A 21,403-nucleotide genomic window follows, 5' to 3' on the forward strand; every position below is an offset into this window, starting at 1 on the left:
ATGCCCTTTAAAAGAGAAGTCTCTCTGGCCTTCGTCCATGCAGCTGTCCTGGTTCCAGTATCGACAGTCATACTAAAATCACTGTCTAAAATCCTTACCCAGAGTCTGGACAAAAGATAGAAATGGGAAGTGAGGGAACAGCTCTTTGCTCATCCCGCTAAAAAAAACTTTGATGAAAGCGGTTTTTGCCCGCTTGCAAGTGTCACAACAAACCCCTAGAAAGACACTCTCGTTTATGAGCACTTAAAGATATTTCCGCAATATTCGGATGAGAATTGGGGGGGGCGCTGTTTCTCATGTTGTAAAATTAATTTTATAATGTTGCCTATGACAGCTTTAAGACTGCTGAGGCAGGCAGGAAGCAGGAAACAGGAAGCACAGCTCTCCTGCAAAGGATGGCACACTTCCCAGCCTGCACTGCTACAAAAATTAATCATCCACATTCTGCCAAAATAATCTGTACTGTAGCCAGCATGGTCAAACAAAGAATGTAAATCCAAGTAACAGAATTAGCAGTAGTCTTGTATGAAGAAACGGCCCACATGCTAAATGTGTAGCTTTGTGCAAGCTGTCCAACAGATAGCTTTTTAATTCAATGTTTTGTCTGTGGTGATTTACTCATGATGTGAACTGATAAGACAAAGGGGTTTGATAGTAGCAATTGTGTTTTTGTACAGTACAGTAGTTTTTTGTACAGTACAGTACTCTGTACAGTATTCAGTCACCTTAATTTTTCCCACACGTTTGTGTTTTAAATTTAATTAAAGATGGATTAAATCTTTTTTTTTTACATTGATATACACATAATGAAATCAAATGTAATGCCTTCATTCCCTTTGTTATTACTCAACATCTGATAAATTAATTAAATGTAACATTTACATTTAGCAGACGCTCTTATCCAGAGCGACTTACAGTAAGTACAGGGACATTCCCCCGAGGCAAGTAGGGTGAAGTGCCTTGCCCAAAGACACAACGTCATTTGGCACGGCCAGGAATCGAACTGGCAACCTTCAGATTACTAGCCCGCTTCCCTCACCGCTCAGCCACCTGACTCCACGACGTAACCCACTTATTTCTTCTCACAACGACAAGACAAAAGAAACAGCTTTAACCAATCACTGGTCGCCATTGTCATTTTAAACACAGGACTAAGGATTAACTGGGCCGTCAAACCTAAAAGATAATACTCTAATAATAATTTGAAAATGGCTGACCTGTCGTCTGAAGATAGGGCCAGAAGAAATGGGTTGTGCGCACGCACACATGCACGCACACAGGCAACAAGTTGAGTGGTGTTTACAGTTGGCCATAAAGTGCATAATTAAATGAAAGTCTTCCCTAGAGCACAGCAGGTTTATTAAAACATTGGCTGTGCACTTGCGTTGCCATCAATAGTTAAACTAATAGGTGGGTCTATCCTGGACCTATATTAGTGGAACATGTAGAACAATAAGGTTTACCTATCCATAAAATGACTGAATGGGTTGCAAACCCATAAAACAGACTCATATATCCATCACTTGTTTGATATGGGTCGATGTGGTAGTCAGTCCCTTTGCCATCCGCTGAATTGAGGCTGTTGCTGTAGCGATCGAATATATTGTAGGCCCTTCAACGTTTCTGACGCAGATAGGGTGTCTGACGCACAACATATGGGCGGTTTTTCGGTTCTTCCTCCTCCTCCATCGAAGATGGGTAAAAGAGGGCACCTATTGTTGAGGGTACCACAGTCTGAAGACAGGTGCAGTTGCAACTCACACGAGGCTTAGGAACTGCGAGCAGACAAGCTTATCTCCTTTTAATTACAGAGAACGACCTGGTTTCAGAACCACGGGTCGTTAACAGCTTCAGAAGAGAGCCGGGATTTGTCCAGCCACTTCCGCTGCTGCATCTGCCACGGCGGATACAAACTGCTCAACGTCGGTGTCAGTTTCAGCACCAGTCGGGAAGACCGGAGCTGTCCAAACATTCAGCAGTTAATTTTTATCCCCGAGTACCTTCTAAACTAGCCGCCCAGAAATACAAAAGCAAAAGATCGCCTTTAAGAAACTGCAAAACCCATTCTGGGGGATATTTTTTATTTCAGGATGGCGTCTAAAGGCACGAGGTTTTTCATCCTTATCCAGGTTCTTGCGCTGACTGTTTCCCAGGGTTCTGCTTTTCCTACACCTGCCGCGAACGATGGTGAGTGCTGAAGTGGCCTTCCACTTATTTGTTTTATTTACTGATTCCTTTGTTGTTGTTTAATATATCAGATAGTGATTTAGATGTGAATATGGTCAATAAAAGCCTTGTGTTTTGTAGTATAGTCTATTGTTAGTTTGAAGAAAACAGAGACATGGCTGAAGAATTATAAACCAAATATTACAGTTCGCTTCGTTGCAAACGCTCGAAGGCCGATTGAGTTCTATTTTCGAGGCTGTTTAATCTTTGTTTGCTAATCCGATAATGCCGCTGGCGTGTTGGGTCGTGAGTTTGGATTGAAACTTCTCATGAATAAACAAATTAAATCGAAGCCAATGACTCTGCGGCCTCAATTTGTTTACCTATTATTTTTTTCAGATTCATAAAATGTGTCAGTTATTTGGAGCTCCAGATTATCCTGATCGATAGGCTAAGTAGGCCTGCTGTGTGATGCTAAATCGAAGTTGTTTTTTCTTTCTGTTGTAGATAAAGCAGTGTACAACCGTCAGTTGACAGAGGAGAGACCGCTCCAAGAGCAGGTAAACTAAAATCAAATATCCTGGCGTACACATCTTAAAGAGGAAAGAGTTTCTAACCCCATGCATACCGTACAAAAAACTTGCCAAACACATTAACAACAAAATAATAGAGTAAATTAATAAATACGTTGTAGCTGTATTATTATATATTTTCTTACAAGTGTGTGAAACATTTGTACTTTTCCAGATTGCAGAGGCAGACAGCGTCAAGGCAGCAGTCCTGTCTGTTGGTAAGTGGGTGCTTAATGTCCATGTTCCATATGGCTGTTGAGAATGTTAAATCCTAAGATGTCTACCATAACTAACTTCAGGCCAACCCTTCATCTTTCCATGGTATCAGTCTTAATCACTCCTCATAGAACAATACAAAAATGTAACTTCATGTTATTTGGCCTCTCAGATACTAAAGCCCAAGCTGAAACTAAGGAGACCAAGGCAGAGCCGGAGAACGATGACTTCACCCTGCTCAAGTCCCTGGCTGAAGGTCAAAAGTCAAAGGAAACCAATGAGACGCCAGTCAGCGAGAGCCATGCGGAGGAGCAGGATTCCACTAAGAACCGTCGCCTGGCTGACGACTATGACTCAACAAAGGCGAGAATGGACTATGGTAAGTACCAACATGGACAGACTGGTTACCATGCACAAGAAACCCAGGACCCAGTTACTCAGTGTGGTAGACCCTCTGATGAACGGTCTCCTGGATGAGCCTTTTGGGACTGTGTTTGACCTTTAATCGGCAGGGAGTTCAGCTGTCAAGCTCTGCTCTTGCTGGGTCAGCCGGCAGACATTTTGTATGAAGGACGAAAGAGAGAGATAGAGGAAGAGTGAGGGAGAGGATTATCTTCCCTCCTGCTGTCGACCGAGACAGAGGCTACCACTGTAAACAACCTCTGCACAAGCTGTAATTCAGCTTCCACCTTGCCTGGACAATATAAAATGCAAACAACTTCATCCCCTCTCATCCCAAGTACCTGAATTTTACAACCGTTTCTGTGTATCTCTTTATAGACTTTTGTGAGGTTATATTAGACCTGCGTCGGATCTGATTAGGGCGGCCATGTTATGCTGAGCTGGCAGGGTGTGTGCAGCAGGGTATCCTGTATCGTCAGCTTAGGGCAGAGATTTCTCTCTCTCCCTCCACTAGAGAAACACCGCTAGAGGTCTTCAGTTTCCATCTTTGATATTCAGACCCTCTCTTCCTCCATCTCTGTATCTCTCCCTCTGTCTGTCTCTCTCTCTCTCTTGGGCTGGGACTCAGCCCAAGAGAGAGAGAGACAGCATCCTGGTTTGTAGTGCAACTCCTCTGAGTAGAGCTTGAACACTCGGAAGACCACTGGTCAAACGGTCTAGCCTTTCTGTTATGACGCTAATGTAGATATTTGGCCCCGGCCGTCCGCACACTGCAGTGTTTCCCCCTCTTAAGGACTGTCCAGGCTGTACCTGCTGGTTGTTCATCTCTTTCATACTAGTAGCTCAGACACTGTTCATATCAGTTTATATACTCACACTGAATTTTTATTTGATTTCGACCTTCATTTGAAGCCATATATTTTCATGCAACCTGGATCAAGTTTTGAATGGTATGTGGTGCATAATTAGATCTTTTCCTGACTAAGCTGTTGGAATCAGCAGTGATCTGTGTTGTTGATGCTGCAGATGATTGGTAGTTTGGAGCATTGAACATCCTGGTGATTTACCAGACGGGCTAGGAGACAGCGTTGGCCATGTTGTGTTAGGGTTATGCTGCTATCCAAACACCGGATGTAGAGAACCCAAGCTGATTACATGTCCATTAGAGACAAAAAGAGGGAGGAGAGGTGACTCATAAGGAATTACTGATTTGCTCTACACTGAGTGGGTGAAGACATTGGGACAGCAGGAAACAACCTTATCCCTCTGGTCGTCCAGTATAAAAGGACATTTAACCAAGAAGTGCAAGACAAACAAATGCAGACATGGAAGCAAAATGTCTATATATTTTTAGATAGTTAAACGTTAATAGTGAAAGGCTAACAGATACCACTTCTACTTCTCAGACGACCCAGAGAGTTTCCGCCAGGTGGACGGCACTCCACTGACAGCTGAGGACATCGTCCAGAAGATCGCTAACAAGATCTACGAGGAGGATGACAGAGGAGTGTTTGACAGGATCGTCTCCAAGCTGTTGAAACTGGGACTGGTAGGTCCTGCTGTCTGCCTCCTCCATAGTAGCTGACACCTGTCCATGACTGGTCTTCACTGGCTTTCATCGATGGAATATATATATTTATCTCTCTCACTCTCCCTCTCTCTCTGTTTCTCCCTCTCTCTTTCTCTCTCTCTCTCGTATAGATCACTGAGAGCCAGGCAGATACTCTGGAGTACGAAGTGGCTGAGGCCTTGCAGGAACTCATCACTAAGAATGCCAAGAACAACGAGATTGAAGACTCTGAAATGGACTATCCCAAAACCAGGGGAGACCTGGATGACCAGAGCCAAGACACAAACATGGTATGACCCAATCCATCTCACTTCTATCTCATCGAACTACATTTTGGATACAAATCCGAGTCGATGGAGTAATGGAGTTTTTACTCTGAAAGTCTGACGATGAGGATGATGATGATGATTCTTTCTCCTTTCTGTCCAGGACATGCCAGAGTCAAACAGTCGCCTGGATGGAAACAACGAGGAAGATGATGTCCATGAAGAGCAGGATGCCATCGATGATGAGGTGGACAGAGACGCGGAGGGAGAAGGGGATGATGTGGAGGATGAGGGGTGGGACAAAGAAGCGGAGGAAGGGAACGAGAGAGAGAGGGAGGACAGAAACGAAGGCGAGGGGGAGGAGGGGAACGAGCTAAACCCAGAGGACGGTCTTCAGGACCTGCAGTATTTCCCCAACTTCTACCGTTTGCTCAAGAGCCTCGACTCAGGTAACGAAACGAACACATGCACAGACACAAGCTTTCACACAGCAATATAAATGATTGAACACCAAGGTACTTATCATGATCATTAGGACATGGGACAGGCCATCACAGTATATTGACTTATTGATTGAGTGTTCGATGTTCCAGAACAAGATGCCCACGAGAGGAAGACTCTGATCACCATCATGAAGACTCTGATTGACTTTGTGAAAATGATGGTGAAGTACGGCACCATCACACCCGAAGAGGGGGTCTCCTATCTGGGTAAGATTACAGTCCACCCATAGCGGTATACATCCTGGATAACTAGATTACACGCGTGCAGATTAGCAATGCAGTTACATCTGTAGAAGTGTTGTGTTGGATAGCACCAACATTGTAATTCCGTCTAAAAGGTGAATGTGTGTGTGTGTGTGCGTGTTTGTGTGTGTTCCTTATCTACTGAAGCAGTGAAGTGTAAAGCCTCTTTCTATGCTTGTTAGCTTCATGGAAACGCTAGCCTCCCCATCTCAAACCCACCCTACCAGCCTAAACGCAGCCACAGGCGCACACTGCACACACCCACACACACCCACACACACACACAACCATCCTGGGAGAGGCCCCAGCAGAGGCATATGACTTCTATAGAGTGCACCGAAATTGGACATAATCCAATGCGAATTACAATAACTAAACAAAGCTTTTTTGGGATATATCTATTTATCTCAAAACTGTAATTTTTATGTTAATTTGGCCTTATCAAAGGTGTGTGTGTGTCCTGAGATGGGACACACAAGCTTGTCCATGTGGGTTTTAAACACATCCAATCATAACCCTTCGTAATTACTTCCTTACAGCTGTTCAGCATCTCTGCTGTGGTTAGAAGAACCACCTGATTTATTTCCTTAGCTCACTGATCCACAAAGGCATCGACAGTCATAAAAGCAGAACAAAGATTGTACAACACGCAGATAATGGAAACATACCCTCTGTTACACAGATGAGGGGTTTCCTTGGCAACCCTCCGACATCATGTTTAGGTCCTGCGGATGGAGTTACTCGTTGCGTAGCGACAGGTCATTGTCCCTTTGGCTGCTTGTGGTCCCAGATGAGTCATCTGTATCACACACCTGTCACTCACGTGTCATTCAGAGGCAGTACGCCTGGGAGAGATAAAGGCCTGGAGAGAGGGAGGAGTGGGTTGGGTGAAAGAGACATCATTGCGGGGTGGAATACGATTAAGAAGAATGACTGAGAAGGAGCAGGATAAAGGGTGGAGTGGGAAAAGAAAAGAAGGTAGAATCGTGCAGTCTACTGGGTCTGAAAGAGAGAGGGAGGGACAACATAGGACCATTCAGGGAAAGGTGAATCCCCGAAGGAGAGAGTGGGATGCAGCTTGTGAAACGTACGTGATTCACGCCTACTTGGAGAGGGGGATTCCACTTCTGCGCAACAACGCTGGCCTTGGATGTGCTCGTAGTCACAATCTCCTGTAGAAGACAAAACTGTCTAGTTTCATCTGTGTCTAACCTAGGCTGCCTGTCTTCCCCCCTCCCCCCCATCCCCCACGTCCCCTGCAGAGAACCTAGATGCCATGATTGCCCTGCAGACCAAGAACAAGCTGGGCAAGTCCCTGGGCACTCCAGACATCAGCCCACCTGCGGGTACGTGTCCCTGCAGGAACTCACAGTATTTGATATTTGTTATTTGTTAGGTAGACGGTTAGTTGTTTTTAGAGCTGGGACTTGGCCTGGTGGTCTGAGACTGAGACTGTGTCCCTGTGCTCAGGGAAGACCCCAGACGACGACGACAACACCAAGGAGGCGGCCGCCAAGATGCAGAAAGAGTACGAGACCCTGAAGGACTCCACCAAGAAGGCGCAGCCCCCGACCGAAGCCCGTGAGTAACTGTTCATGAACGTTCTCATTATCTCGCTCTTACCTACATAAAGAATGATCTAGAAGAGTCATTAGGCTCATAGCTATAAGTGCTGAGAATAGGCCTACTGCAGCACTCCTTTAGGATTTGAATGATTGCCAAACTAGGATGTAGTACAAGAAATGTAATTGAATCAGAAATATTTGAAGAATATATTCTTATTTGATTGCTGGTGCCCCTCAAATCAAATAGCAGAGAAAATCCCCTTAAAAGATTTTGAGCTTTTCCACACTTCCCACAAGCATGTAATGGGGTGGGAACAGTTGGTTAACTCCACCCCCATCAGCGTTGCAAATTCGCTAGTGCTAGCTAGCTAGCTTACAATTTAAAGGAAGGCACACAAACGCGTGGATTCTCTGCATGTGTAGCACATAACAGCAACAGAAAAACATGAACATCCATGCCTATATATAGCTAGATGATTACATATTCCCTAAACACGACATATATTTGACTTACCAAGTACAAAACAGAATGTTTCACAGCGTTGTGAATCGTGTAGGCCTACATTGTTTAATTTCCATCTTGCATAGGCTACTCCAAGATTTCTACATTTCCATTGTCGATTGGCTTACTGACAGCGATACGTGTGTTAATATTTTAGACATTAATAATTAGTAAATTGAAACAAACATAGACCCGCGACTTTTTTACGTGTGGTGTCTCAACCGAAACTCGCATTGTCAATGAAACCACAGATTCGAATCAAACTCAACTCCCATTTTGCCCCCAAAACTCGACTAGAAAACATGCCTTACCAAGCATACTTTTCTGACAAATGAGTTTTCAGTGATCATAAAAATGCTGTTTATTATATTGAATGACTACGGCAATCCTAGCTTTGGTCATATGAAAAAAGGTAAAATAGTAGGCTATTACAAAACAAAACATGCATCTCAGGGCGATTTGAAGATTGCCGACATGCGGACCGTTTTAACAGTAGGCCTACGTGTCACATTAGAATTTCCATTCAGGGATAAACAATCTTATAAGACACATTCAAATTCAAGCATGTCAAACCATACATGCGCAGTGCGCACGTCATCCGTTGCCATCAGTGAGTTGCCATTGTTGTCGAATGTAACGTTATTTGCCTAATAGCCGATCATGGCAGTCTAAATATTGGCCGATACCGATGTTCGGCCGATAGATCGGTGGATCCCTAGAAAATACAATAAACTATAAATAGGTCCCATCTGCCATTTTCCTTACCGCTTGATTCATTTATGTAAACAAGACAATGCACCTTCGCATTATAAGACAGTAGGCTATGCCTATTTTTCCAAAAACCTATTTTTTCTTCAAATAGAACAAAGCAAATGCTCCATTTTGGTCCAGCTTGTACCTGCAGGCATCAAAACAGGAAGACAGTGTGGTCACAGAGAGGGAGAAAGTTCAACAGTAATGAAATCCACTCAGGGCTGATCAGCATGTCTCCTCCTTCCCCTGTCTTCCCCCTCTCCCTCTTCCTCTCCCTCACAACTTCTGTGATTCACAGATCACCCTGGCCAGTCTGAGACCTACCTGGAGGCTATCAGGAAGAACATTGAATGGCTGAAAAAACACAACAAAGATGAAGGCAAAAATGGTAAGAGTTTTTAAAAGAAAAAAAGACAAGGAGAGAGATAAAAAAAAGAACGAGAGATAGACAGACAAACTGTGAAAGCAAGATAGAGAAAGTAAAGACAATAAAGAAGCTGTAATAAACTAAGCCTGTGTGGTGGTAAGAGACTCTGGCCCACAGTGGCTTAGATGGAGTAAACCAGGAGATTCCAAACACACTCGACTCTTTGAGCTAAAGGATGTTGGAAAACTTCACATATCTTTCCAAGATATCCAACCAGGTATATCAGCTGATCATTTTAGGGTTGTAGTGCTCACACACACACACACTCACACACACATTCTCACTTCCGTTTACCTGTGCCTACTGTGGTCTGGTCACAGCTAAATTTGTGGTGACACACTGTAAAATATTTCAATTCAGATCTCTTCTGAATGTCTGGATTAGCAATTAAAATAAGTGAGGAGAAGGAGAAACTGTTGCTTACTCCAAGACTCCATAAATATGAACGATTTATAATTACTCCGATACACCTTATTTGTTTTCGTAAACAAGGCAGATAAAATTCGTTCCACCTGCTTGATGAGCCTTATATCTGTACAGTAATGGTTGTTCTACTTCCTGTTGAAGGAAGTGAGTGTTAGTGATGTTCTTGCTTACTGGCTGGCAGTGTTGTTTATGAATGAGCAGTGATGTGTTAGCCCAGATGCTCTTCTATCACAACTACAGAGACGTGTCACAGATCAGTTTCATATTCCTTTGCTGAAAAGGGAAGTGCTTCTTTTTTTTTTTTTTTTTTTTTTTTGCACTCATAAACATGTGAGTTGAAGACTAATTTCATAGTTTTCCATTCATTTCACTTTAATCATTAATCTTGAAAGAAATTCAAGTTAATAACAAAATACATTTTATCATTTGTGAGTGAAGTTTTTTTTAACGTCGGGCTTGATCAAGGATTGTTTCAGCCCTAGCCCACTGCATCAACCCAGCTCACTATATCAACAGTGTGGGCTCTGTTGTATTCCACTTAGCTTGTCCTACTATGACTATGAATCATAGACAGCTGGTGGATGACAAAAGCATTTTAGACATGACTGTTGTGGCTGTCATGGGAACCAAGTGGACAACAGGTCATTATCAGTCTTTATTCTAGCAAGCTGTTTCCACTATCCCTTCATGTGTGGATGTCCATACGTGTATCCGTGTGTGTGTGTGTGTGTATAATGACTCAACGAGAAAAAGGGTTTGTTGCTGGACTCACCAGGTCAGTAACAGACGGTTATATCACTAGGCAGCACCCTTATGTTTGTGTTTCTAGGTGCGTGTGTGCGTGTGTGTGCTCATCCATAGGCTGGCAGAAGGAACATATGGGGTTGCTCGCCTGTATTTGGCTCACTAGCAAAGCCAAGCACAGTGGCAATAATGATACCTACGACCAAATTCCACTTTGGTGTCAACAAACCTTCATCTCCTTTGTGTTAAGTTTCCAAGGAGACATGACATCCACAACATGAACATAGGGGTAGTCATAGCTCAGTGTGTGGAGCATTTTGCTGCAGATCAAGAGGTGGCAGTTTCGAATCTCCCCTGTTCTATGCGTCACTTTGGATAACAGTGTCTCCTAATTGAATACATTACATTATTATAAAATATGATGTGGTTCAAAACATCTACTAATGATGTTCCATTAAAATGCTGCTGCTGGCCACAACCTGGTTCCCCCCTCGTCTCCCCCCATCGCTTCCCCTCCTGTAGAGCAGAGGGCCCTAGAAGGAATCTCTGGAGAGATAATTAGACTCATTTGTATTTGTAATAGATTATGGATTGTTCCAACGCTTACATAAGGCTGCTTCCTGCTACTGTCTTGCCAAATATGGGTCTCTAACAGCAGCCATTTTACAAAGCCAGCCATAGTCAGAGCACTGTGGACAAACTAGTGAAAAGTTACGAAATAACTACAATACTATACAACTACAATAAATGTTAGTCGGATCTGAGGATGTGGCTCAATTCTAAGAAATCTACCTGAGGCGTAAAGGTCACCTGATTTTCCGTAACAGGAAGGATTGGTAGTAAGGCTCACTGTTTAGTCTGTGGATGGTTGACTGGACGGTGTGCCAAGGAATCAAACACTCTAATTCCGAACCTAATCTCCCTGCTACTGCCATTCCAGATTATTCTGTGTACTCTGTCAGTGTTGCGTGTGATGTGTGTGGTCCTCATCATGACAGATTAGAATGATGACATAGTAGACTTTGACTATCCCAATCTCTCTATTATTACTATTAATAACCATCACCTTGTATTGTGAGAATACGAATTTCTCAATTCTTGTCAAATTCAATTTTGGGTTTGCCTTCCCAGATTATGACCTGTCTAAACTGAGGGACTTCATGGACCAGCAGGTGGACTCGTACATAGACAAGGGCATCATCGAGAAGGACGAAGGGGAGACCATCAAGAGGATCTACGGCAGTCTTTAATATGTCACGGACCGACAGCAAACCCTGACAACCCCCAACTGCGGCCACAATCTAAACTTGAGATCTGCATATAAGAAGCTGGTATTTTTATGATCTGCTGTTGACTTCAGTGCATGATTTACATGTGGACTGATCTCAAATTTAGATTTGACTCAATGAAGATAAACTGTATGCTCTGTATGTATTCAAAAGAAACTATTTAGGCAAAACCACTATATCTGAATTTACCCCCATATATGAAAAACTGGAATGTAATCATCTTTATTAATAATTGTACTTGAAGTATTTGATTACATGCCAAGAGTTTTAACATACAACAAAACAATAAGCAAGACATGGACGCCACCAGTGACTACATGAAAATCTTGATGGTGGCAAGGAAACAGAATTGACTCTTAAGAGTATATTTATCATACGGTTTTCCACAATTGCTATGTTTTTGCAAACATTTTTGCAACAACACATTTAAATGTATTCATTCTATGTAATCTGTCCTAGTTATCAGTATGTTTGTTTTCCAGTGTATGTGTAAAATCAATTGTATTAAGGCTTTTGACTTTCAACCAAAAACACTTTAGTTCTGTTTCATGCCGGTGGCATACCTCTGTACCCTCCTGTGTGTTTGTGCTTTGGAATCATTAATTTACAAAAATTCTATCAGGCTCACATCAATGTATTTTCCCTCTGCATGTGTCCGTATATTATAACATGTCCACTGCTCTAGACACAAAAATGAAGTATTTTTGAATGTAAATATGTGATTTTTTCCAAAATGTAAAAGCAAATAAAAAAGGCCTTTCTTTATGTGTGCAGTACATCTTGTTGAGGAGACATTTTAGCCGTGTCCTGCTATCCGTCAGTACCATCTCCCTGAGTGGAACGAAACACCAATCATAGAGAACAAAACAAGTTTTATCATCTATTTATTTTTCCTCAAAAATCAACAGAACAAAAGCACATTAAAAACAGCCTTGGTTTATACAGTTTTCCACACACAAAAATAACATTACATTCACACTTCAAAAAGAGGCATCCCTTCTGCTCCCTAATAAAATCTGCTAGTCTGTAAACCGAACAACAGAATATATATAGCAGAATAAAAAGGCTCAACCCCATCCACAGCTTCTCACCAGAAGTAAACACAGAAGGAGTAGTGGATATGTTTCTGATTCTATTCTAGGGAAGGATTTACATAATCGGAAAGGTAACAGCTAGTTTATCTTGCTAATCCTCCTTACATTGGTTGGTGCAGTGTGTGTGTCTGGTTAAACGCATTAATAACAGCAGAGGTGTTCTGTTCAGCAGCCTCAGAAGCATGTTGCGGGTTAATGGGTACCTGTTGTCCAAACAACGCTCTTACTGTATGCTAGCAGCACAAAACCATAGTAACAATAGTCCATAACTATAACAGAAAAGGCAAAAGATAACACCCCATCAGTTCGATTGGTTTGGTAAAAGCAGTTTGTTTGTGTGTGTGTGTGTCAGGATGTTAGATAAACAGATAGGGCTTGTCCATTTAGATTTCCTGGTATGCTGAGACCGGGGCTGTGTACTCTTCATCACTGTCCCTGGAAAAAACAAAACACACAGTTTACACATTCTAGACGGAAACGTTGATTAAATCAGCATCCACACACACCCATCCCCACCCCTGCTGGTTAATTGAATATGGAATATGTGCCACCGTAGAGCCTAGATAGCCCCGTGTGAATAATGAATGAGGCCCAGGCAGGTAACAGTAGTACACAGTGTTCCGGTCTCTTCTGGTCTCAGCTGACTGACTGATCTGTTCCTGAGACACATTTCAATAACCTGGCCTCCTCTCTTGTCGGTTCTTTCATGTCTCCCTCTTCAACAGAAATTCTGCTAGCTTGAAATGACACAGCCATGGAAGGGGGGAGCTGTTTGAGGGGCTGCACAGGTGAATGAGCTCTGCAGCGTGATCCATCAACTTGCTAGCCTATTAATAGACCTGACAAAAATGAAAAGAGAGAAAGAAGAAGGAGAGAGAGAGAGAGAACGGGAAGAAGGAAATGGAGGAGAAGAGGAACGGAGAGACAGATCCCGTCAATCAAAGCTTTGTTGTTGAAGAAGAGAACGGAACCAGAGTTAATGGGGGGGGGGGGGGATGTCAGTGCGGGAGGACTGGGAAGAGGGGAGGGATGAGAAGCTGCGGATGGAGCCCTGTTCCCCTGGCTCAGTGTGTTGGCTGGGCTGCTCCACAGGACTGGAGCCCAGGAATCATCCCCAAACCCTCTCCATCTCAGGGGACACACATCCATCCCTGTCAGACTTGTTTCATCTCTACCCTTTGAAAAGGCTACGTGTACCTGCTGTTGATATGTCCCCCTTATCTCTCTGAAGTCTATCTGGAGGCTGGAAAGAGAGATTGTGTTTGCCCTGGCATCTTACTGGAAACAGTGGAGTGTGGCTCTGTTTGAGCACACACCTTATTTCAGTTTGACTCTGAGCCATGGGTACACACTGTATGGCTGCTGTGGAGATGTTTGGTAAACACAGAAGGCAGCTGCTGTCCTGTGATGCCATACCAATTAATCAAAAACTTATCAGGGGCAAAACTGTAGTCGATGCCTGATCACTACATGAGAATGCTTGTGTTGGGGTAGGGAGTCAGATGGCTGAGCGGTGAGGGAGTCGGGCTAGTAATCTGAAGGTTGCCAGTTCGATTCCCGGCCGTGTCAATTGACGTTGTGTCCTTGGGCAAGGCACTTCACCCTAGTTGCTTCGGGGGGAATGTCCCTGTACTTACAGTAAGTCGCTCTGGATAAGAGCGTCTGCTAAATGACTAAAATGTAAAAAAAATGTAACAGGACCACCCCTGAGGATGAGCAGCACAGTGTATTGACTATAATTCTGTGACATGTGTCGGTGATTATGGAGACCATAGCATTAGCGTGTAATATCATTTTTTTTTAATAAGATCTAATAGATACTGTGCCTGAGAAGCACAACAGGTCAACGTGACCCGTTCTACACACCGAATAAACAGTCTGAAATTCGCATCCAGGAAACTTCCCTCTCAAACCACACAGACATGACACCAGGCCTGTGGCAATTCAGCAGTGGGTCAGTGTGTCTCGGCTAACACACACAGGCTGTGTGTCTTTAACCTCTACTCAGAGCGGGCTACTGTGAGAACCTTCAGTGAGAACGTCTGAGTGAAGGGGACAGACAGGGAGTCTGTCAGCGCTGTGACTCAGCACTGACTGACCAGCTTCCTACTGACTGGACACTGTGAGCCGTTGAGGCCCTAGCAGGCAATTGCTGAATCAGGAAGTGGACTTCCTAGCATCTTAGACCTATACCTAGAATATTCCACGTTGGAACGTGTCCACTAGGCAGGGAGATGTGCTGAGGCATGGCTCTGATCACATTTGTTTTGTGTACGCATACATCCATTGGTTTTGCACACACATACACACACACACATGGCATGCAATTCACAGCACTCAGAAATGTGGCTGCTCGACTGCATGACTCAGCATAAGAGGGTATTACCCACTTAGATAATGAGAGAGGAACATTGGCAAAAGAAATGTGCATCCTCTGCAACATGTCAAAGAGTGTATGGTAGGAATGATTCACTCTCTCACACACACATGTTTGTTATGAACATGGATTGGATTCGTTTGTTTTTATGTGAAAAAAAACTCAGACTCGTCTACCATATTTTCCCCTCCTTGACTGAGTGTGACTGACTATCATTGAACTAAGTCCATCCTTTAGCTAGTGTGGCTAACATCAAGTTGAATCTCTCACCTCACTTCTTCCTCTTTGAGTCTCCGCGCTGCCTGCTTTGACTGTTTGATTTGCAAGTCCAGTCTGTGCAGGAAATCTTTGGCCGACAGTTCCTCAGGCTGAGACTGAGGGTTTATTTTGGAGTTCTCTGGGGGTGGAGAGTCGGGTGGGGAGGGAACCTCTATGTCTTGCATCGTACTGGAGGGGTCGTGGTCCAGAGAGTTAGGCTCCCCCTCTCCGTCAGGAGACTCCAGGGACAGTCCGTTAAAAATGGAGGATTTCTCAGAGACAACTGGGATGTTGAGACTGTTCCTCAGGAAGATGCAGTCGTTACTGAAGAGCTTGTTGGCCCTCTTGATCTGCTCCATCTGTTGGAGCGGCAATAGGAAAACATGATACCAGAACCTTCAGTCGGCGACATTGTATTAAAATGACAATACATGTTATGCCAGAGGCAGTTGTAGAAGGTAGTGGAGAGAGATGGACACTGTCAGAAGCAGTTAAGGAGAGTGTTTTTTATAAGCTGTGAAGCCAAGTACCCCACCCATGTCCTGTCGTTATTACCAGAGAATGTGATGCCAACTGAATTAAGGCTTCTATGCAGCAGCAATTGCAACTCTAAACCACTTCCTGATTCCACATTAGACCTTTTATAGCACAAATTGCTTTTAAATTGAAACTCAGGCCTACTGTAGAGTAGGCTAGAGTCTCAGTAGACGATGAACACTCAACACTTGTCCTGACTGCAGGTCAGACTGCATGAAATCGCAGATATGACAGTGTTGCAAATAGGTGATCCCTTATCTGATGTTATGACGCATGCTTTCATTGCTTAATAGGCCATGGATGGACAGTTATCAAAATGCAAGTATGTTTTTCCACGACTACCAGATTAAGTATAGGTTACTTCATTTTGAAAATCTTACCGTTACACCGTATTTAAGGGCAATACCTTGCAAGGTATCACTGTCTGTAACCCGATGCTCTATGAATTTCTCTCCCAAAGAGGCCGTAACGCTAGCAGTGCTTCCATACGACCGGATCTTTGTCCGGGCCAGGCTCTGAGACAGCTCGCTCTCCGACTCGGAACCAGACCTGGACCGCGGGAATATAGGTTGGCCAAACCTTCCTCCTCCATCCCTCATCGGCAAAACAGGCGAGAACTCCGCCATCTTCTCTTCCAAATAGAGTCTGACGCTCTGTTTAGATGCTCGACTGATCACTTTGATATAGTAAAAACCACGCTATCACTCATGCTGCAGGGAGATTCCCATGTCTAATTTGATGATACATGTCAGTTCTAGATATATGTCGCATGTTTCAGCACACAACAAACCCTCAGTTCGCTATTTTGTCACAGACTGACTACCGCGGTTAGCCGACGCAGGAACGTAAAACGCAATGTAGCCTACGTATTTGGAGCAATGCAATTGGATACGCAGACGAGCGTGCTCCGTTGTCCCACCCAGGCTTGTTGTGACAGTAGCCCAGGGAGAAGAGCATGCTCTATCTATTATATAGAGTCAATATAAACAGTTGGCTATCGTAATGCACACGCCTTTGGGAGCGGCCGTAAGAGTACTATATATTAATAGTTATAATGATTAAAAAATAAATTATCTAGTATCTTGTAGCCTAGTAATTTAATGTCGGGCAAGCACGTGTCCATCAAGAACTTGCTTGTAAGAAGTAAGTGGTCCTTTCATGTTCATTCCACTGTTGTGGTGTGTGTTTAAGGAACAGGGAGTATGGAGGGGGTGGAACTCATTCACATTGAGCCTAAACATTCTGCAGCCCCCCGTGACTCCATTAGCCCCTGCTTTCTACTTCTGGACTATCTTTAAAACATTTAGCTGATTACACAGAAACCTTGATCATTAGTAGGGAATCGAGCTTTCAATCAGAAGTGTTGCCGGATCGATTCCTGGCTGTGCCAAATGACATTGTGTCCTTGGGCAAGGTACTTCACCCTACTTGCCTTGGGGAGAATGTCCCTGTACTTATTGTAAGTCGCTCTGGATAAGAGCGTCTGCTAAATGACTAAATGTAAAGTCAGTTTTAAAGAATGTCAGATCAACTGTAAACAGGCATGAGTTGGAACATTCTGCGTCATGCAAACTGTTCTCCTAGACGTGCCCAGCAACTTGAGCAATTCTGCTGCTGTTACATCCTCATGTGATAACATGAACCTAACCCATATAACATAGGCCAATGTCCATTAAGAGGGTCATTAACATATCTGCTGTGTATTTGTGTATGGTGAACTGAAAACAAAGGGAGTTATTGTTGAAAAGATTTCCTCTGTACATCTCTAGAAGACAACACAGGGATGTACTGACGATGAGTCATGTATGGGGGTAAAGAGAAGATTGCAGGTGACAAGTTCATCTGTTTTGTTTGAGACAGCTGTTTGAGAGTGCTCACACAAGGTGAAGTGATTGGAATCATTTAGTCATGTTCATGAAAGTGCAAGGCTGCTGTTCATTTGCTGGAGTCTAACGGGTCAGATCTTAGAGCCTCATTAAACAGGATGAACAAAAAGACCAACAGGTGCTGCTTACAAAGACATACACACACTACACACACAGACCGTGCGCACACACACACACACAAAACCTCTGAATGTATTCTCCATGGTCATGAGAAAATATTGAGACCTGCAGAAAACAGGTTGTATGGTTGAATAGTTTCATGATGAATTTATGATTTATTCAATTAATCAGGGCACACTCGCTTTGGGTAATGCTGTCCACAAGAACATTTACATATGGGGGAAAAAAGATGTGGAAAGTGGAAGCGAAAGAGTGAGAGAGTGGGAGAGAGAGAGAGAGTGAGAAAGAGAGAGAGAGAGAGAGAGAGAGAGAGAGAGAGAGAGAGAGAGAGAGAGAGAGAAAATAGCTTTGGTCCATTAATAATGCATTGTGTAAGAAGATGTTTATTATTATTTCATTATCAAGCAGACTGGCTCATGGTTTGCCTTCAGGACCATGTTTTAGTGTTTTGTTCAAATAATTTGTCTGTGGATCCAATAAGGCCGGAACCCAGCTGTTTACCTTGGTGCCATACTTGTAGGGAGACAAAGAACATCAAGTTGGATGGAAAGCCACAGGTGGAACGCTGGAAGGATGGTGGTAGGGTGGAATAAAGCCTTGAATCGTCAAATGCAGCCCAATAATGGGTCAGATGGCTGAGCGATTAGGGAATCGGGCTAGCTATTAATCAGAAGGTTGCCGGTTCGATTCCCGGCCGTGAAACATGACGTTGTGTCCTTGGGCAAGACACTTCACCCTACTTGCCTCGGGGGAATGTCCCTGTACTTACTGTAAGTCGCTCTGGATAAGAGTGTCTACTAAATGTAAATAACACACTATCCACTAAACGGTCCTGTTTCTTTCTCTTCACGCAGCGGTTTCGTGGACACGTGGCCCTCCCTCAGACTCCCTTTCCCTGTCACGTTCCATGGATCACCCTGTTTTTCTGTTTCCATCCACGGACTGTGGAGAATGAAAAATTACTTTCCTAACCATATTACCACTGACCTCTTGTGGATGTTTATGAACATGTGCTTGTGGAATCACAGGAGGGTGCTATTGAGCCACGTTTGAGACAGGGTTTGCTCCAGTCTACATGGGTCAACATATCCATTTCCCCCCCCGACTTAGTTTCTGACTTCACATCTGTAAAGATAACCCCTCGTTTAAGATTGTGATATATTTGTGTCAATTTATACTTCCTAAAAGTTGGATTATGCTTGAGGGCATGAGTTTTGCACTGAACATTCGTTACTTTTATGTCAAGTTACAAGATTGCATAGTTTTATTGCTCCGCTTTGCCACCACAGATCTCACAATGCAAAGACCAGCTCACTTTGTTTTTTTTTTCGAGTTCTGACACTATTCTATACTACTGGGATATGCTAACACTCCGATTTAAACGCATACCTTTGTGACCTCTCGTTCAGCTAACTGTGTTTTGGTTCAAACATATAAACACAGTTATCCAAAAAGAAGTCATGCTCGTGCAGCCACATGTCTGGGTGATTACGTCATCCGTTGATGTGGATTCAGGTTCACCTTGAATTGTTATCTGCTCCAGTGGCGCAATCGGTTAGCGCGCGGTACTTAAAAAAACCTTGCCACGGAGTTACACTATAGTAGGCTGGCTATTGTATTAAATCAACTAAGAATTGTACGTGAATCACCACAATTATGAAAAAGCAGTAAGTATTGCCATTAGGACAAATGTGTCTCATGAATATTGAAAACACTGATTTAGTGAACTGGAACTTAATCCATTATTATATTAACTAGGCCTGATCTTCCGTCTCAAATTATCAGATGTCAGTCATAATACATCTCCACGCGTTTCGGCTGCATTCATTAGGCCTACCAGGTGCTTTTGTGTGAAAACTGGTTCAACGAGTAGGTATACTTTTTAACTAATCTTAAGTAATCTAAGATCAGAGATTGTCTCATACCTACTGGCAGTCGACCCAATAATGTTAGAAGGGTAATCTAGTCCACAGGAAACATGACGATAAGCCACTGATGACATCAATGGTGCTGTATGAGCTGGTCACCCTCTCACTTGTCAGGGAGTGGCAACGCTACGCATGAGTCATTCAGTTCCCCTCTGGCCGCAGTGAATCGCAGCTCAGAAGCTGTGGGCAGCATTTTTAACATCAGCGCTGGCCCCTGCAGCTCTGGCACTGTAACAAGGAAGGAACATTACATCATCTCCTAAACAGAAACTAGATTTGGTTAAATAAACACACAACACCTGCAGAATAATTCTAATAAGGCCTGGCCTTATCACTGTCGATATGGGAGCACCTTTTGTTTAGGTACTTGATAACTGGCCAAGTGTGAACACACCCAGTTTTGCAGTAACAATAGACAACCTTGCAAGAGTAATGGTCAGTATAGCATGTACAAAGTTGGAGCCTTGTTGACTTTTTAAAGTACAGGATAGTATATTGTTAGATCTTCTTTCACTGGTTTTGCATCGTCAACAACACAACATGAAACCCAATTTGCATCCTCTTCCTGTACATCTGTTTTTGAGGAAACTACAAGTGTCAGTCCAAGAACTACAAACATGGCCAGAACGCAGTCCAAAGTAAAGAGGCAGGAGCGAGTATGCAAAAACATTTATTATTCGAGGACGTCTTATATTTAACAGTGCCTTTAGCAAGTGTTGTGGTTTAATAACAGTACATCTTATTTCCTCTTCTTGAGTTCAGACCTGGAGCGGAATGGTACAAAATTCTCAACACTCTGGCTAATATTTAGCGGTCTTTTTCCGTGTGTGAAACTCTGAGATGGCCCTCTATCATAGTTATAATATTAATAAACATCAAAAGACCACAATATCAGAGCAGAGCAAAATTCTGGCGGTTTTACGCACCAGGAAAGCTTCATAACGGAATAACGACACATCACAAGAGGGTTTTATGAGAAAAAGCATGATAGTATACAGTTAGTCCCACAGCCTTGCTCAGCCAGACTATCGAGTTAGCTTCTTTTTATTATTTTTTAATCTAAACAGATCAAACAGAATGTAATGGCTGTAATAAAAACATGACGTGATCTATGTTACACCAGGTATACCGACATAGTTCTTATTACAGAGTGCTTATACACACAGTGTAACAGTTTTATTGGTCCAACTGTGCCTCTGCAGACAACTAGTGTTCAAGAAAGTAAATCCAGTTAAGCACAATGTATGCCAATATTTTGGACCCTGCTTCAGAGCACTGAGTGTGTCTGTCTACATCAGACTAGTCTTTAAATTCTGAATTGGGAACAGATGTGGGTAATTCATTAAATTCATTTCTTGTGATCCATGAATGGAGTTTGGGCATGTGTACACAAAAGTAAAATGTGCATACTGGTGCCTGCCTTTTCTTTTCCCAACCATTAACAATTCATCTGAAAATCTTCCTAAACTGCCACACAGACAGGAAAGATTTACTCGTCACTACACAGAGTGATGACACGGTGCACGTGAAATGTGCAAATAACCCATTGGTGTTCTCCT

At 43.2% G+C, this 21,403-nt stretch overlaps 2 protein-coding genes across 3 annotated transcripts; one reads left to right on the plus strand and one right to left on the minus strand.

Moving 5' to 3' along the window:
• The first annotated feature begins 1,768 nt into the window (after positions 1–1,768).
• On the plus strand, positions 1,769–12,394 carry scg3 (secretogranin III). Of its 2 annotated transcripts, none has more exons than XM_067249050.1 (12): positions 1,769–2,187; positions 2,674–2,726; positions 2,914–2,956; positions 3,127–3,333; positions 4,763–4,905; positions 5,058–5,216; positions 5,356–5,641; positions 5,786–5,902; positions 7,201–7,284; positions 7,409–7,519; positions 9,057–9,146; positions 11,487–12,394. In XM_067249050.1, the coding sequence occupies exons 1-12, from the start codon at positions 2,091–2,093 to the stop codon at positions 11,603–11,605; spliced, it is 1,509 nt and encodes a 502-aa protein (XP_067105151.1). In that variant the 5' UTR covers positions 1,769–2,090; the 3' UTR covers positions 11,606–12,394. The 2 variants fall into 2 exon arrangements, with proteins under 2 accessions (XP_067105151.1, XP_067105152.1); XM_067249051.1 differs by having other exon boundaries at positions 7,421–7,519.
• Positions 12,395–12,513: 119 nt separating this feature from the next.
• lysmd2 (LysM, putative peptidoglycan-binding, domain containing 2) lies at positions 12,514–16,732 on the minus strand. Its single transcript, XM_067249046.1, has 3 exons — positions 16,291–16,732; positions 15,386–15,732; positions 12,514–13,173 (listed from the first exon to the last, which is right to left on the minus strand). The coding sequence occupies exons 1-3, from the start codon at positions 16,534–16,536 to the stop codon at positions 13,122–13,124; spliced, it is 645 nt and encodes a 214-aa protein (XP_067105147.1). The 5' UTR covers positions 16,537–16,732; the 3' UTR covers positions 12,514–13,121.
• Positions 16,733–21,403: the final 4,671 nt, after the last annotated feature.

The sequence above is a fragment of the Osmerus mordax genome, chromosome 13, assembly GCF_038355195.1.
Source record: "Osmerus mordax isolate fOsmMor3 chromosome 13, fOsmMor3.pri, whole genome shotgun sequence".
Taxonomy (NCBI): domain Eukaryota; kingdom Metazoa; phylum Chordata; class Actinopteri; order Osmeriformes; family Osmeridae; genus Osmerus; species Osmerus mordax.